The following is a 16,535-nucleotide window of genomic DNA, read 5'->3' as shown; positions in this document are numbered from 1 at the left end:
AGCCTGGCTTGGGACATTTGAGCACCTGGAGTGAGCCCGAAAGGCAGTCCTGAGGAGATGGGCAGGACAGCTCACCCCTGCTCTGCCTTGCTGTTCCTGAACTGGCTTGGGGTTTTCTTCACGGAGGACTTGTAACTTGGACTTTGGTTCTGCACACTGTGAGCCTCCCTCAGAGTACTCACTGTAGGCCCCGGCAGTGTTTTAGAAGCTGCTGTGAGCCAAAAGCAATGGAAAACATCTTCATACAAACTTATTGGACCTTCCTTTGGTGCTGGAGCTGCATCATCTGTTCCCTTCATGGGAGCTGAAACGAATCCTTTGCCAGCAGAGCCAGGCAGAGGAACTTCAAGGCTGCCTTTGGAAAGTAGAAAAGGTGGCTGGAACTGATATTGGAGGCTTCTTCACCATTTGCATTTCTTCAGCATGCCCAGGATTTTCATTTCTTCAGCATCTTCACTGCCCACACCCTTTTACACTGCCAGGACCTGGAAGAAGGAGGGCTCAAAGGTAGCTTGGTGCAGTTCAGCCCATTGCCACCCCCCATCTCAGATGTCCCCCAGGCTGTGGAGTGCAGTGGTGTCCCCAGGGGCGCACCGCTAGCCGTGTGCCGCGGCAGGGAGTGCTGCTGGCTCCTGGGCGGTCTCTGGGCTGCCCTGCAGCGTTCTGCGAGCTGATCTTCTTCGCCCACTGCAGGGCTGCGTTGACACTCGCTTTGCCAGGGTTCCCCAGCAGATAGAGTTGCTCTCTGCTCTCGTCTCAGGTGGATCCGAGGCCGGGGGCTGTTTTGTGCCTCCTCACTGGGGTACATCTGGTAAATCTCAGATTTCTGAGCTGGTTTGGGTACTTGCAGGACATTCATTTCCCAGCTATAGGGCTCCAAATGGCAGTGTGACAAATGAAGAGGGTTATTGCTGCAGGAACGTGCCTCTGTTAGGAACAGGTAAAACTCGATGTGAAAAGAAATCCAACCCAAACCAGGTCCTTCCTACCTTTTGTTTCAGGGTACAAAGGAACTCCTGTACTAACAGGACAGGAGTCCTAACTCACTTTGCCCTTGCAGCGAGTGTAAGGGAATAGAACCATAGAATCACAGAGTGGGCAGTGTTGGAAGGAGCCTTTAGAGGTCATCTAGGCCACCTCCTTGCAGTCAACAGGGACATCTGCAGCTACAGCAGGTTGCTTGGAGCCCCAGACAACCTGGCCTGGAATGATTCCAGGCATGAGACATCTCCCACCTCCCTGAGCAACCTGAGCCAATGTCTTACCACCCTCAGTGTCAAGCATTTCTTCCTTCTCTCCAGCCTGTATCTCTATCTTGTGGTTTTTAGCCATCACCTCTTGTCCTGTCACAGCAGACCCTAGTAGAAGGTCTACCCCAAACTTTCTAATGTCTTTGTTCTGAGAAAGGATGTAAAAACTTTGGGTTTCTAAGTAAGACTTGCAAAAATGGTCTCATTTCATAGAACAGAATCATTGAGGTTGGCAAAAAAACTTTAAGGTTATCAACTCCAACCACACACTTCTTGAACATGTCCAGGGATGGTGACTCCAACACCTCCCTGGACAACCTGTCCCAATCCCTGACCACAGGATCACAGGATATCAGGGATTGGAAGGGACTCAAGGAGATCATCGAGTCCAACCTCCCTGCCAGAGCAGGACCACACAATCTAGCTCAGGTCACACAGGAACACATCCAGACAGGCCTGGAAAGGCTCCAGAGAAGGAGACTCCACAACCTCTCTGGGCAGCCTGTGCCAGGGCTCTGGGACCCTTTCAGTCAAGAAGTTGCCCCTTGTGTTGAGCTGGAACCTCCTGTGCTGCAACTTACACCCATTGCTCCTTGTCCTATCCCAGGGAGCAGTGAGCAGAGCCTGTGCCCCAGCCCTCAGGTGCTTATAAACATTGATTAAATCCCCTCTCAGTCTTCTCCAGATCAAAGAGCCCCAGCTCCCTCAATCTCTCCTCGTCAGGCATGCCCTCCAGTCCCCAGACCACTCTTGCAGTTAAGAAATTCTTCCCAGTACCCATTCTGAGCCTCCTCTGGTGCAGCTTGAGGCCATTTCCTCTTGTCCTGTCATTAGTTACATGGGAGAGGAGCCCAACGCCAGCCTCACTATGACCTCCTTTTAAGTAGCTGTGGAGAGCAATGAGATCTCTCAGCCTCCTTTTCTTTAGGTTAAACAATCCCTGACATTTTTTTTCATCACAGAAAGTCAGAAAATTTATCTGCCCTGTCCTTGGGCCTTCCCAGCACCACTGCACCCTGCTCAGACCAGGAAAGTCTTTTTTACAGAGAGCTGTGACTTGCCTTTCTTTTTCTTTCCCCCATTCAGGCTGGAGAATGAGATCTTTGCAGAGTAATCCCATGGTCTGGGGAGGATTTGTGCATGCAGATAGCCCCCATAAGCTCTGCTACAGCATAAGGGAGCAGCAGTGCAGCTCAGAGAAGGTTAAATCACAACAGAATATGGCAGACATGGTAAGAATTTGGCATGTTACGTGCAACAAAAGATGAACAACAGCAACTGGGACATTATCTTTGTTTGCTAAAAATAGAGCACCCCCCAAAGTGTAAAGAAAAGCACTTTGTGCTTGTAAACCTCTGCCCTGGCCCTTACAGAGCCTTCAAAGATGGGCTTTGTGCCTCTGGGATGTCGCATCCCCTTTCAAAGGCTGCCCAGGGCTCAGACAATTGAAACTCAATACAGCATCATCCATAACTTGGTGGGGGGAATAAATAGTTCTGACGTGACCCTGCTGGTCTCCCTCATCACAGACCGACGCAGGAGTGGGAGCTTGGTAGCAGGTACAACCCCCAGGCAGCCACAGCCTGCACGTAGGATGCCCGTGGCACACGGGGTCCCTCAAGCATGGGGCACAGGGCACTGTCAGAGGCACCAGAGGGCGAGCAGATCGCTGGCCCACAACGCTGCTGAGCTGTGCAGGGACATTTGATAGGCTGCAGCTGATGGGCTGGTGCCACAGTTGGGCTCCTGGCTGCCCATCTAGAGAAGGGCTCAGCACCCACACATGGGCGCACTCACTTTCCCTGGTACCCTACCCTGGGGACAGAAGAAGGAACCCCTCAATTCCCCTCTACAAAGGAAGCAGCTGAGGTTTGTCTGAGGATATTTGTGCAGAGGCTTGTTTCTGAGCTAGGGGAGAACCAAAGCCACTCACTTGCCCCTGCGAGCAGAGGGGATGATGTCATGGTTAGCACCAGCCAAATAAAGACAAAACAATGGAGTTATTTCAGTGGAAGAGAGATCAGAGGGCTCCCAGGGGAGCTGAACATCTCTCTGGGCCATCATGCACCAGCAAAACAAGGCAGAGCTCTTGCACCCTGGCTTCTCTGCCCTATAACTATGAGCTTCAGCCAGGATGTGACAGAAATCTATTGTCTCTAAGGCCACATTTCGATGTGAAATGCTCTGGTAAGGCAGCAGTCTTAACCCCCCACACGTGTGCCTATTGTTTGAAGTGCAGAACAATTGAAGGGTGCTCTCATGGGCTATAGATAGAGAGGCAGCTGGTGCTGTCCTTTTTGCCTGTAACTGAGAATAAAACAATGCCCAAGTATTGTCTGCATTGCTGGAACGATGACATTGGACTCTCTGCCAAGAGAGCATCTAAAAGATCAATGAAACCCAGGTTATTTATAAATGGGTAGTGTCATTTCTTCCCCAAAGTCATTTCACTTCCTTAGCTTTTCCACCAGGCTTTTCTGCACCATGAGGTGGCCACAGAGCAAGGTATAAATAGCACTGAGCCAGGCTGTGAGAGAGGCCCGGGGCTGGCTGCTGGAAAGCAAAGCTGCCACATGGAACCTGGATGAGGCACTTAGTGCCTTGGTCTAGTTGATTGGTTAGGGCTGGGTGCTAGGTTGGACTGGATGAGCTTGAAGGTCTCTTCCAACCTGGTTGGTTCTATGATTCTGTGAACCTGCTGTGCTCAAGCTCCTGCAGCACCAAGGTGGAGATCAGCCATGGATGCTGATCCCCTCCTGCTGGAGAGCAGATCTCTTCAGGCACAGCCTCAGTAACCATCACTCTGTCCATGCATGGACCCAGCAGGATCCTCCAGGGCCAGAGGCCTACCAGCACCAGGAATTGCTTCCCAAGGTAGCTTTTAGGGAGGTTTATTTCTCACCTATTGGACAACTAGCAGAGGCTGTGTGTGTGTCCAGCTCAGTTGCTGCACTGGGATGCTCAAGATAACTCTTGAATCCAGACATCAGTTAGATAATGGTTGGGCTCAGTGATATTAAAGTTCTTTTCCAACCAAAATGATTCCAAGATTGTGCCACGGGGCAGAGCCTTGCTCAGGCACAGGGGACATCTCGTAGGGGAAAGCTGCTGTCTGCAAGGTGGGCTCCCACCAGAGTGTATCTGGGCTAGAGAGTGGCAATCAGGCATTTGCTGATATCTGGGGGACCATGGTGAGATGAGGTCTCCTGTCTTGATGGCAGAGGACATGCAGGAATAGTGCTCCTAGGTGACAGTCTTGAGGAAGGGCCAAGCCTGCCAAGTCCCATGAGGAACTCCAGCATCTGCTGCCACCACATTTTGAACAGTTGTCCTTTGCCATGAGATACAGTGAGCTCAGTCTGGTGTGTGGCTGGGTAGCCAAGCACAGTGGGGAGGACAAGCCAAGCAGTGTTTGAGCCTGCAGTGAGCAGAAGGCTGGGTCAGTGAGCCAGGAAAGCAGAGCCATGGGTTTCACCAGGCCAAGGGCACAACTGCTGAATCCAAGCAGGTCCCAGCCCAGTGTGGCCACTTCCATCAGGTTATCTCCTCAGCATCACCCTAGTCTAGTTACCTATGTTACCTAGTCTAGTTACCTACCTAGTCTAGTTTCCCATGGAGCAAAGGGGAAGGTGCATGAGGAGTAAAGAGAGCAGGGAGCTGTGGTGGGGCCATCCCAGGCATCAGAGCTCTGTTGGGCTGACTGTGTGGGCTCAGTGTGTGTGCAGGACACCACCCACACTCCTGCTCCCACATCTTGAAGCAGATGGAAACTGATAGAAAAACAAAGCAGCCAGAGCACTGTAGGGACAGAGCCTGCACATGAGCTGGCAGAACTGTGTCCTAGCTCTGGTTCTGCTCCAGCTCTGCGCCTCCCTCACAGCCTCCAAGGCAGCTCTTGGCCACGATTTCCAGCAGCTGCTGTGTGGCAGAGTCTGTCCTGGCAGGCAGCTGCAATTAAGGTGCTATTAAGCATTCAAATGAACCAGGCAAGATTCTCATTGCTCCAGTGAGGCTTTCCAAATCCTCCAGCACCTTCATTCACACATTCCTGTAATATTTGCAGTGCTCAGTACAACCTTCACTCCTAAACAGATGTTCTGCAGGGTCAGTCCCACTAAAGAAGAAACCCCCTGGAACCTCACAGTGAGTGAATCTGAGAAGGTTCTGAGGTGAATTAGGAGAAGGCTCTGAGGAGACCTTATTGTGGCCTTCCAGTATCTGAAGGGGGCTACAAGAAAGCTGGGGAGGGACTGTTTAGGCTGTCAGGTAGTGATAGGACTGGAGGAATGGAGCAAAACTGGAAGTGTGTAGATTCAGACTGGATGTTAGGAAGAAATTCTTCACTATGAGGGTGGTGAGACCCTGACATAGGTTGGCCAGGGAGGTAGTGAAAGCCTCATCCCTGGAAGTTTTTAAGGCCAGGCTGGATGTGGCTCTGAGCAACTTGATCTAGTGTGAGGTGTACCTGCCTGTGGCAGGAGGGTTGGAGCTGAATGATCTTTGAGGTCCCTTCCAGCCCTCACAGTTCTATGACTTTAAGTGAACAATTAGAATCATAGAATCACAGACTCGTTTCAATTGGAAAGGACCTTTAGAGGTTGTGTAGTCCAAGCCCCTCAGAGTGAACAGGGACATAGAATCATAGAATGGTTTAGGTTGGAAGGGACCTCGAGGATCATCCAGTTCCAACCCCCTGCCATAGGCAGGGACACCTCCCACTAGGACAGGTTGCTCAAGGCCTCATCCAACCTGGACTTGAACACCTCCAGGGAGGTTGTGGAGCACAGAAGCCCAGAATGTGATCAAAGATCACATTCTGGGCTTCTGTGCTCCACAACCTCCCTGGGCAACCTGTGCCAGTGTCTCACCACCTTCAACCTGTGCCAGTGTCTCACCACCCTCACTGCAAAGAACCCTTTCCTAACATCTAGTTTCAATCTCCCCTCTGCCAGTTCAAACCCATTACCCCTTGTCCTGTCATTGCAAGACCTTGTCAATAGTCCCTCCCCAGCCTCCCTGTAGCCCACTTCAGATACTGGAAGGCCACTGTAAGGTCTCTTTGAAGCCTTCTCTTCTCTAGGCTGAAGAGCCCCAACTCTCTCAGCCTGTGCTCTTAGGAGAGGTGCCCCAGCCCTCTGAGCATCCTCATGGCCCTCCTCTGGACTTGCTCTGATAGATCAGATCAATTAGATCAGGTTGCTCAGAGCCCCAAGCAACCTGCCCTGTTTCCTGCTTTCTCCAGGTAATCTCTCTGTCTCCATGCCTGCTGGTGACCTCCTGAGCACCTTGCTTGCTACCTATGGCCACGAGTTTCCTCCCATCACATCTCTTCCAGGTACTTTTGCAATCTTGATACTCGTTTATGGGAACTTCAGTGCAGTGCAAGTACAGTACCCAAGCAGCACAGCCACCAGTGTGCCCATGCTGGCCAAACCTCATGCCACAGTGAGCTGTGTCCTGCTGCACCAAGGTGGTCATGGCAGCAGCAGCTTCCTGCATGGTCCTGAAGGTCCATAGAAGCACTTCTGATGGAAGGACAGCCAGCTTAGGAGAGGGGCCCAGGGGAGGACATCCAGGCAGCAGAATGCTTGTGCTGGCAAGTGCCCAGGGAGCTGTGAGCTGAAGGGATCCAGTGCTAACCCCATCCCACCCTGCCCCCTTTATTTAGAGGCCCTGCAGTGGCATCGCTGCTGCACTCATCAGAAGATGATGCCAAGGGGTGCATGGGAAGCCATGCTGGGGTGGTGGCTGCTGTCTGTCTTACCCTAGTGGAGCAGGGCTGTGGGAATTTAGAGGTTTGCTCTGGAGGGAGCTTTGCATGGCCAGGGGGATGCTGCTGGGCTGGCAGGGCTGGGCTGTCACCTCCTGTTGTCTCACTGGGAGCAGACATTCCCTCTGGATGGAAATATGCCTGAAATAGCCTCTCTGCAGATTGTCTTTATCTAATCAGCCACCTTCGTGTGTCCCCCCCAGTGCATGGCAGGGAGCTGATAGTGAGGATATGTTAAGTGTGGAAACCTCTCACAAACTGCCCGACACGTAGAGTAATTCTCCTTCCTGACACTTATCGGAGCCTGCTAATGGGCAACATTCCTCCCAGGGGTCAGGGAGCAGCCAGGGGATTGCTACAGAGTGGCTGGCTGGGCCCCCTGGCACCCTCCTGGCTCTCCAGGGCTGAGTAGGAGAAGATCTGGCCTCAAAGTGCTCATTGAAGGGGTAGCTCTGCAGGCTGGTGCTGATGATGTCCTCACCCATGGGGAGAGGCTTGCCCAGCCCTTGGGGACATGGCCAAGGAGCCTCCTGCTCTTCCATCTAGCATGGGACACCAGCATCAAGTGCAGAGCTGTGGAGGGGGAGAAATGGGAATGCCTCAGTGGCCAGGGGAGATGCTTCCCCCTGCTGAGGCTGGTTGTTCAGGGCTGGGCAGCCTGCTTGCTTTGGATAATGACCACCTAAAGCAAACTCCCCTCTGCCCATGGGGTTTTGTGGGAGGCCCATAGAGGAGCTCTGTTTGGCCACTGCTCCACTGAGGATGCCCCATCACAGCCCTCTGAGCACAGCACAGCTCTAGCCTTGCCAGCAATGTGAACATGAGCGTCCTACCACCCTGCAAACCACATGGCAGACTCCATCACCAAACCCACCCAAACCTAGAGGAAATGCTCTCCAGCAGCTGCTGGGTTAACCATTTCACATTTCCCCTTCCACAGGTCTGCTTGGCCTTTGATGGAGCCTGCTGGAACCTCTTCAAAGAGGGAGAGAAAGTAGGGAGAACAGAAGGAACTGCAGAAGGGATCTCCAAAAATAAAATCACTTTAAAGATAAGGCAGGGGAGGGGGTGAGCAGAGCATGGGGCAAGTACATGCCCTGAGAAGAATGTGTGAGGCTGAGCCAGCTGGTAGGTCTGGGCAGAGAGCTCATCCCACTGCCAGGCTGCTCATGGCAATGGTACTTGGCACCAGACACTCCAGAGTCCTTCAGTTCCTCCAGGATGTGGGTGGAAACCTGACTCTGAGGCCAGGAGAGAGAGGCAGAAGACCACTGGGGTAATTTCAGCATGGCATGTGGTGTGCCAGTGCCCATGGCTCTTGAGGACACCAAAGCTGCTATCTCAGCAAAGCTGAGCACCTCTGTCACACCATGGCCAAGGGAGCTCTCAGGACTGCAGTCCCCATGAAGGTCTTCCCAGGGGATTTGCAGTAGACACAGTTGTGGAGTTCAGCTCTGCATCAGCTGCTGCCAAACCCCGGTGAGGACCTGAGCTTCTGAACACCAACCAGGTGAGAGTGCCCACATGGGATATGGAGATGGGGAGGGCTTGTACCTTGTTCTGTCCTGACATCCATGGAGCATTTGAGTTCCTAGGGAGGATTGGTACTGTGCAGAGACCTTACATTACACTGTGCAGTCACTGAAGGCAACATCAGCCCAGCCCTGAGCCCAGACATCATCTCTTCTAGGGCACAAGCCACAGGGGACAGGTCTGGAGCTCTCCTCCATCTCGTGAATCTCCCAGACTTCACTCCAAAGCAGGGAGGGAGGGCAGAGAGCAAGAGAACAGCAGTGTCAACTCAGGCTCATGGGGTGTAGCAGCAAACCATGCCTGCACACTGTGTGGGAGGACTGACTGCTGCTGGGACTCCAGCAGAAACCCCTTTCAGGGTCTGGGTTAGGTTCAGGGCAGATTCTGGGACTACAGAAACCTCTCTGCAGCCTGATCTGTGAGCCCAAGCTGAAGCCATGTACCCTAAGCATCTCCCACAGTGGAGGCTGTGCCATATCCAGCCTGGGTTCATCACTGTGCAGCTAATCCTTCCTCACCCCATGCCTCAGTTTCCCCTACTCAGGAGGTTACTTTGGGGTGCAGGGGTAGAGAGTGGAGAACAGCAAACCCCTGCAGCTGTGAGCCCTGGTTCTTTAGTACCACCTTTGTGAGGGTTGTTTCTAATTCCTCCTGCCCTGGGACATGACCACACAACTTGGGAGCCAGGAGGTGGTTTGGCACTGAGGCACTCCCTGGTAAGGAATGAAGGTTCCAGACCATCTAGGGAGGGCAGATTCTGCCCCTCCCTGCACGTGCCTGGGTGACTCCCAAGTCACTCAGCCCTAGTTGGGTTCATGTCCAGCTCTGGAGCAATGGAGGTGGCTGCAGCCTGTGCCACACAAGTCTGTTGAGTCCAAGCAGCCCACAAGTGCTGCTGCTGCCCCAGGGCACATGGAGTGGCTTTGTGTCCAAGAGAGAGCAGAGCAGTGCACAGAGGAACAGCCACGTTTCTGGGGGGCTAAACAGGGCTAGCCCACCGTGGTGTGGGGCTCCACAGCCTGGCTGCAGTCACTGGGCTGTTCCTTGGGGGCCTCTGCCCTGGGGATGGTGTGTGCTGGTCCTGCCCTTGATGGTGGCATATCATGGCCTGGTGTGGGCAGGAAGGAGAGGAGGGTTTAAAAACACATCCAGCCCTGCTTTGGAACAGGCATCAAAACAAAAGCAAAGAGAGGAGCAGGGTGCCTGATGTACAGGCATGAGGGTCCTTTGGGGAGGCAGGAACACCACCAGCCCAGAGAGCAGAATCCTCACTACACTTTGGATGCCAGCAGCTGAAATAGCTTTTCCCTCGGGCTGGCACAGAAATCCTCATGGCATGGCTGTGGGTCTAGCTGGCCTCTGCCAGGTTTCATTCCCCTCTTGGAAAGCCAATGGTGCTGCTGCTGGGATGGGCTGCAATCAGCTCTTTGTACACAGTGCCTTTGGGTGCCACCTGGGTACAGCTGTGTGGAGGAAACCCAGGAACCTCTCTGTGGAGAGAACTTTAATCTGGCCCAACCGTGAACCAAGCTCCAACAAGGTGAGTGAACTCTGGGAGCAGGACCTGGCAGGGGTTACTGCTGGGCAGGGCTTGCCAAAGAAGGCAGGGCTCGCCAAAGGCAGAGCTCATCCACGACAGCAATACAGAGTTGGGGGGCTTTAGGCTCCCCTGCCCATCAGTCTGCCTGCCCTGGGGAGCATCAGAGCCTCTGACAAACTGTTGAGATTGATTGATATAACCAGAAGAGTAAATTCTGATGTGTTGTGGTGGTTGGTGTTAAAAGGCAGCTGGCATGCCACAGGAAGCGAGGCAAGCCCTCTGAGAAGACAAGGAGGTAGCAGAGACCAAGCTTTAAGGTCCTTCCCTAGTCCTCCCATTCCTGGGCAGTCTGTCCAGGGAGAGGCTGAACTAGAGCTGGACGAGAGGCTGGGATGGTCCAGCTCAAAGCCAGAGGCTACACACATCCCACCAGGCAGCAGCTCTCCTGGCAGGCTGTGATGGAGAAGGAGCAGGAGGATAGATTGCTCCGGTGCTGGAGCATGTCCAGAGGACAACTGCTGAAGGGTCTGGAGGACAAGTCTTGTGGGGAGCAGCTGGGGGAACTGGGCTTGTTTAGTCTGGAGAAGAGGAGGCTGAGGGGAGACCTCATTGCTTTCTGAAAGGAGGCTGCAGTCAGGTGGAGTTGGTGTCTTTTCCCCAGTGTAAGGTGATAGAAGGAGAGGCAATGGCCTCAAACTGCATCAGGGGAGCCTTATGGTGGAGATCAGGAAAAATTTCTTTGGTGCAAGAGTGGTCAGAGATTAGCACAGGCTGCCCAGGGAGGTGGTGGAGTCCCCATGCCTGGAGGTGTTCAAGCACTGTGTGGCCATGGCACGGTGAGACATGGTTTAGTGGCCATGGTGGTGGTGGGTTGATGGTTGGACCAGACGACCTTAGAGGGCTTTTCCAACCCAAACTATGAGTCTATGAAACAGTGAAGTTCTCTCATTCCTCTGCTCCCCAGCAGAGCAGGAGCACAGGCAGGCTTGGAGAGCTGCTGTGCTCCCTGAGCTGAGTCTCTGGCTCTGCCTTTGTGCTCGCCTGACAATACAGGAATAAAAATAACCAAGCTGCACTTGCAGCGAGATAAAAGCGAAGTTTGCCTTTTGTGTCTCTGCGGGCAGTGGGACAGCAGCACCAATGGAGCTGTGGGGACATGACACATGGGAATTTCTGACATATCTTTTCCCACTCTGACCTTGACAGACACAATAAAAAGGGGCTTTGCCGTGCACACAGCCACTCAGTCCTGTCACCGAGGTTAGTAATGAAGAGCATGGCTGTGTGTGTGCTTCTCCTCCGCTACTAACCCGCTTCACCTCGGCAGGGCAGGGGAGGGTGGGCAGAGCTGGACCAGGAGCATTTTGGCAAAGGCCTGAGCTCTTTGCCAACCTGCTGCCTACCAGCAGTGGCTGTGGAGTTTCAGAGCTCTGCTGTGTGGTGCTGCCTGAGACGGGGATTAGAAAGCGCTGTGGTAAAAGCGCTTCTCAAGCAGCTGGCGCAGCGCTCCTCTGGAAGGGATCTTCCCAGGGGTAACAGCTCCACTCCTGCTTTTATCTTCATGAACTATTGCTCTGCAGAACAGAGCTGGGGCTTTGCAGAGGTTTTGTGCCTGGTACTAGGGCTCCAGCAGGGCTAGAATAAGATTTAACTGAGTTTCTCAGGAAAAGGGATGTCGTTGACCATCTCTGGTGACACCTAAAATGCCAGGGTGGGTTTGGACAGCCAAGCAATGCTGGTTCACCCAGCTGGTTCTGGCAGTGCAGGACTCTAGGAGCAGAAGGGGAAGTGTTCACTAATTGCCTTGTTCCAGTTATTATTAGCTCATATTGTCCCTGTCTTCTCTCTAAAATGAAAAGGCTGCTTGGTGACTGCCCAGCAGCCAACTGCACTAACACCTTCTCCCTTCCCTCCTTTCAGCGTTCGTGTGGCTTTCACTCTTCCTTCGCTGCTGCCAAGCCTTCCTCCAGCTAGCCAAGATGTCCATGCTGGACATGAGCGAGTTTGGGGAGGCTGCTGAGTACCTCCGGAAAAGCTACACGGAGCAGCTGAAGCTTCAGACAATTCCCTTTGATGGTAAGACCCCCCCAGGGCAGCTCTCAGCACAGCCCCCTGTGAGTGCCCCGTGTCAGCCCCTTGGCTGTGGCTCTCTCTGGAGCTCCCCATGCCTTCTCCAGTCCTGCTCCTAGTGGTATTATGGGTGCTGCAGAACTTGCCCCACCACTCTGGAGGACAGAAGAATCTCAGAAGTAGGAAAGCCAGGGTTTTGACTTTCACCTTGTTTGCTGAGATGTGGATGGAGGTGGCCTTTTATCTCCTCTGACCACGAGGGGCAGGAAAGCTGAGGGAGATGGGCTGAGGGACTGGTGTCAAATCCTTCTCCAGCTGCATTGCATTTTGGAGGTGTTGACTCTGTCCCAGCCACCCTGCTATAACACATCTCACTGTGCTGGGCCTCCAGGGCCAAACTTGCTCCTCTCTGTTCAGAAAAGGAGGGGAATTTTGCTTCCTTTCACATCCTTCTTCCATGATTGTCTAAGTGCAAACACAGGTAAAACAGCAAGCTGCTGTCAGGCTAAGAGTTGACTCCAGCAGCTGCCAAACGTGAAGGGGGCAAAGAAATCTTAGCCCTTATCACCAAGAACATAGGAAGGAATAATTGCTGCCCTTTTGTAGTACTGGGCTGCATTCATGTGGCTTTCAGCTGACAATTTCAAATGGTTTTCCCTCATTTCAAGCTGTTCTGTGTTCCACTTCCCCTTTCCTTTGCCCTTCCTCTTTCTCTTTCCTCTTTCCCTTTCCATTCCCCTTCCCCTTCCCCTTCCCCTTCCCCTTCCCCTTCCCCTTCCCTCTCCTCTCCAGGAAAGAAGCGAGTTTGGATCCCAGATGAGAAAGAAGCTTACATTGAAGTGGAAATCAAGGAAAGCTCTGGTGGCAAAGTCACAGTGGAAACCAAGAATAAGGAAGTAAGCAAAGCACCTTTGCTTTCCCAAGGGAGAGTGAGTGTGTGTGGAGGGGAGTGACATGTGACAAGATCCTGCCTGAAACATCTGAGCCCTTGCTGATAACCCTTCCACTCTTGGCCATCACTCCTGCCCTGAGGGGACACACACCACGGTGTCTCAGGACACGTAGGCCAGTTCCTTGCCAAGAGTGGCAGGGTTCAGCATCCCCCCGTTGGGTGTTTGCTTCCAAACACATTTACTCTGTGGGACAGAGTGAAGCAGGAGGGTCAGGCTGGCTCTGCACAGCTCTGGCTGCCCCAGGGCTGCCCCTGCCCCAGCACAGCCCCATGCAGTGCTGCCCAGCTGGGCTCCAAGGCTGGAACAAGAGGTAAGAAAGAGGCGAGCTGGAGGCAAGAGGCCAGCTGGAGGTAAGAGGCCAACTGGCCAGCTCCTGCTCCTTTTCACCAGCTTCTGCAGTGGGGTGAGCTTTGCTGGTGGGAGGACAGAGGTAGAACCTGAGCTGTAAACATGAGAAGGAGCTTCTTTGCTGTGAGGGTAGCTGAGCACTGGAGCAGGCTGCCCAGAGTTGTGGTGTAGCCTCTGTTGCTGGAGACTTTTGGGGGCCACATGGATGTGTTCCTAAGCGATCTGCTTTAGGTGATCCTGCTCTGGCAGAGGGGTTGGAGTTGATGGTGTTCAAGCCCTACCATTATATGATTCTGCCCTTCTGTGCTGCTATGCTTCTGTGATTCTGTGACCTGGGCTAAGGGCTAGGTCCAGCTATAGCTAGCAATGAGGTTCCAGTTTCCCAGCAGCAGAAGGGAGGCAAAGCGAGGATTCATCCAAATAATATCCAGCACCAACAACTGCAAATGAGCCTCAGTAACATTATTTTCTTGGCTATGGAAGTTGCCTGGCCCTGCAGCTTCATTGCAGTGCAACTGGTGTCAAACTCTGGGAAACAGACCAAGGAGCTGCCCAGGCAAGTGGCTGGTAGAGCTGGATGATTTCTGTTTCATGGCTCATCAGCAGAGCACCAGGTGCTCTTCTGCTGAGTTTAAAAGAAGTGGATGTAATTGTCTTTGAGGAGTGTCAAGGCTTTGAAAATACTTTTGTTTGAAACCAGGGAGGGGAGGAGGAAAGTAAACAACTTTGCCCTCTCCAAGATAAAATTCACTTGCAAGAAGGTATAAAGTCCAAAAGTCTGTTCTGATGTTTAAAAGCTCCTCAGCTTCTGCCAAGCAGTTTGCAAACAGGGTTTTTTTTTGGTGGTCTTTCCCTTTGAAACTGCCTTTTAAAACAATTTCTCATGGATTAACCAAACCTGAAGCTGTGCCTCCTTCCCCTGGAGCAGCATTTCCAGCAGAAGACCTGGAGAGGCATAACTGCATCTCTGTCCCTCTAGCCGCCCTCCTGCTTTTAGCACCTAACACCACCTGGCAACACTGTGGACTTCATATCCACCTGCAAAAGTAGCCCAGACAAAACCTCTCTGGAAGGTTTTGTTTCATCTTTATTAACAAGACCATTTGCTAAATCCAGCAACTTCCATCCAGGCCAGGGAGGTAGCGGCGATAGTTTCCCAGTGCCTGGCTTTGCTGGGATTACATAAATCCAGTTAGAGGTGAAGGGGTTCAGGCTTCAGCTGTTTGCCCTTATAAGCAGGGATCCCTCTGAGCTAAAGCCTGTGCCACTGCAGGGGTTTAGGCGGTGAAGAAGGGTGCAGGACAAGGCATTGAGCTTGTTGTGAGGTGACATCTTGGATGCCCCTGTAAAGCTTCACCATAATCCATCTTCCTGAGGAGGGAATGGTTCTGAGGCTTACTTGTCCGAGCTGGACTTTGTGGCTGATGTGCTGGAAGGGCTCTCCTAGCCTCATCACCATGAAATGGAGCACAGCCCTGTTGGAAAGACAGCAGGCATGGCACCAGGGTTGTCCCCAGCGTGGGACTGTCAGCGTGTCCCTCCAGCTAGCAGCTTTTGGGGGAGAGGGTGTTTGGTGGGGGCTAGAGCCCACCTGACGTGTCCCCCCTCCTCTGTCAGACACGGGTGGTGAAGGAGGATGATGTGCAGCCCATGAACCCCCCTAAGTTCGACATGATCGAGGACATGGCCATGCTGACACACCTCAACGAGGCCTCCGTGCTCTACAACCTGAAGCGCCGCTACTCCCACTGGATGATCTACGTAAGCTGGTGGCACCGGGGGATGAGGAGCAGGGAGGGAGTGAAAGGCCATTGGGCAATCCCTATCCCTTATCCACCCCCTTTCCCCCTGCAGACCTACTCAGGGCTCTTCTGTGTCACCATCAACCCCTACAAGTGGCTGCCTGTCTACACTGCGCCCGTGGTGGCTGCCTACAAGGGCAAGCGTCGCACCGAGGCCCCCCCCCACATCTACTCCATCGCTGACAATGCCTACAATGACATGCTGCGCAGTAAGCCCTGCCCCTGGGCACCCCTCTCGTGGCGGGGCTGGGCTCCTGGGCAGGGGGTGAGGTGGGTGGCACTGCTCTAACACCTGCCTGTTCTCTTCCAGACCGTGAAAACCAGTCCATGCTCATCACGTAAGTTTCCCTCTGTGCCTTCACCCTGCCCTGATGCGAGCGGTCGAGGCTCTTGGGAGAGCCTTGGGCACACACTTTGTGCCCCAGGCCGTCCTCCCCAGCCATGTCACCCCCTAGCCCAGCAGCTGTTGGCTTCCCCATCCCTTCCCACCACCGTGCCAGGTGACAAAGCCCCGTGTGGGCCTGGCAGGCAGCTCCGCTGCACCCTGACAGCTGCCGAGGGGTGTCCTGACCACCCACATCCTCCATGGAGCAAGGGGGAAGGAGAGAGGCAGGCCAAGGCTGGAGGGAGATGGCAGTGGCTAGAGGGGTGGGGGGGCGGAGGGTGATGTGGGAGGGTGTAGGCCAGGTTGATTTCAAGTGACATACAGATAAGGGCTATATAAAGGCCACCAAAGGGCCTTACACCGCTGCCAGGAGCCACGGACATTCCGAGCCTCGGCCATGGCCTAATTAGGAAAGGCAGAGGCTGCCGAGAGATGCTTGGCGTGTGTCCGGTGGCAGCTCTGCCCCCCGGTTCCCCCCCAGCTCTTTGTGATCTGGGATTACAATGGCAGAGCAGCTAACTATAGGGATGAGCTCAGCAGGGCCTGCCGACCACCCACACCCCACGCGGGGCAGGATTCACCCCGGCGCTGTGCCACCCCCGTGCCCGAGAGCCGCCAGCAAAGCCAGGCGTGCTGAAGCTGCTGGGGAGGCTGCTTCCTGGCTGATCCTGGACAGCTGAAGCCCTGGGGCCAGGGCCCTATAGCCTTGGTGGCGGCTGGCACCTCCTGCCATGCCGCAGAGGGCAGCTGACCCCCCGTGGCACCTGCCAGGAGGCCGGCAGAGCCTGGGTGTGCTGCCGCAGGACACGGTGACCACGCAGCTGGGGTTTGCTCCGAAGCCAAGCACGCACATCCCAGGGCTGGAGGGCATTAACGGTGCCAGC

General features: G+C 53.8%; 1 protein-coding gene across 1 annotated transcript in view; it reads left to right on the top strand.

The window, feature by feature from the left end:
* The first annotated feature begins 12,072 nt into the window (after positions 1-12,072).
* MYH7B (myosin heavy chain 7B) overlaps positions 12,073-16,535 on the top strand; it is a 34,455-nt gene continuing 29,992 nt past the window's right edge. The window contains exons 1-5 of the mRNA XM_064167811.1: positions 12,073-12,169; positions 12,956-13,059; positions 15,082-15,225; positions 15,319-15,475; positions 15,577-15,604. Of these exons, the coding sequence (XP_064023881.1) occupies positions 12,073-12,169; positions 12,956-13,059; positions 15,082-15,225; positions 15,319-15,475; positions 15,577-15,604 (530 nt within the window). The remainder of the gene's footprint in view (positions 12,170-12,955; positions 13,060-15,081; positions 15,226-15,318; positions 15,476-15,576; positions 15,605-16,535) is intronic.

This window comes from Pogoniulus pusillus, chromosome 29, assembly GCF_015220805.1.
Source record: "Pogoniulus pusillus isolate bPogPus1 chromosome 29, bPogPus1.pri, whole genome shotgun sequence".
Taxonomy (NCBI): Eukaryota; Metazoa; Chordata; class Aves; order Piciformes; family Lybiidae; genus Pogoniulus; species Pogoniulus pusillus.
Note: the sequence above shows the minus strand (reverse complement) of the source record. Positions and strands in the feature narration are given on the sequence as shown.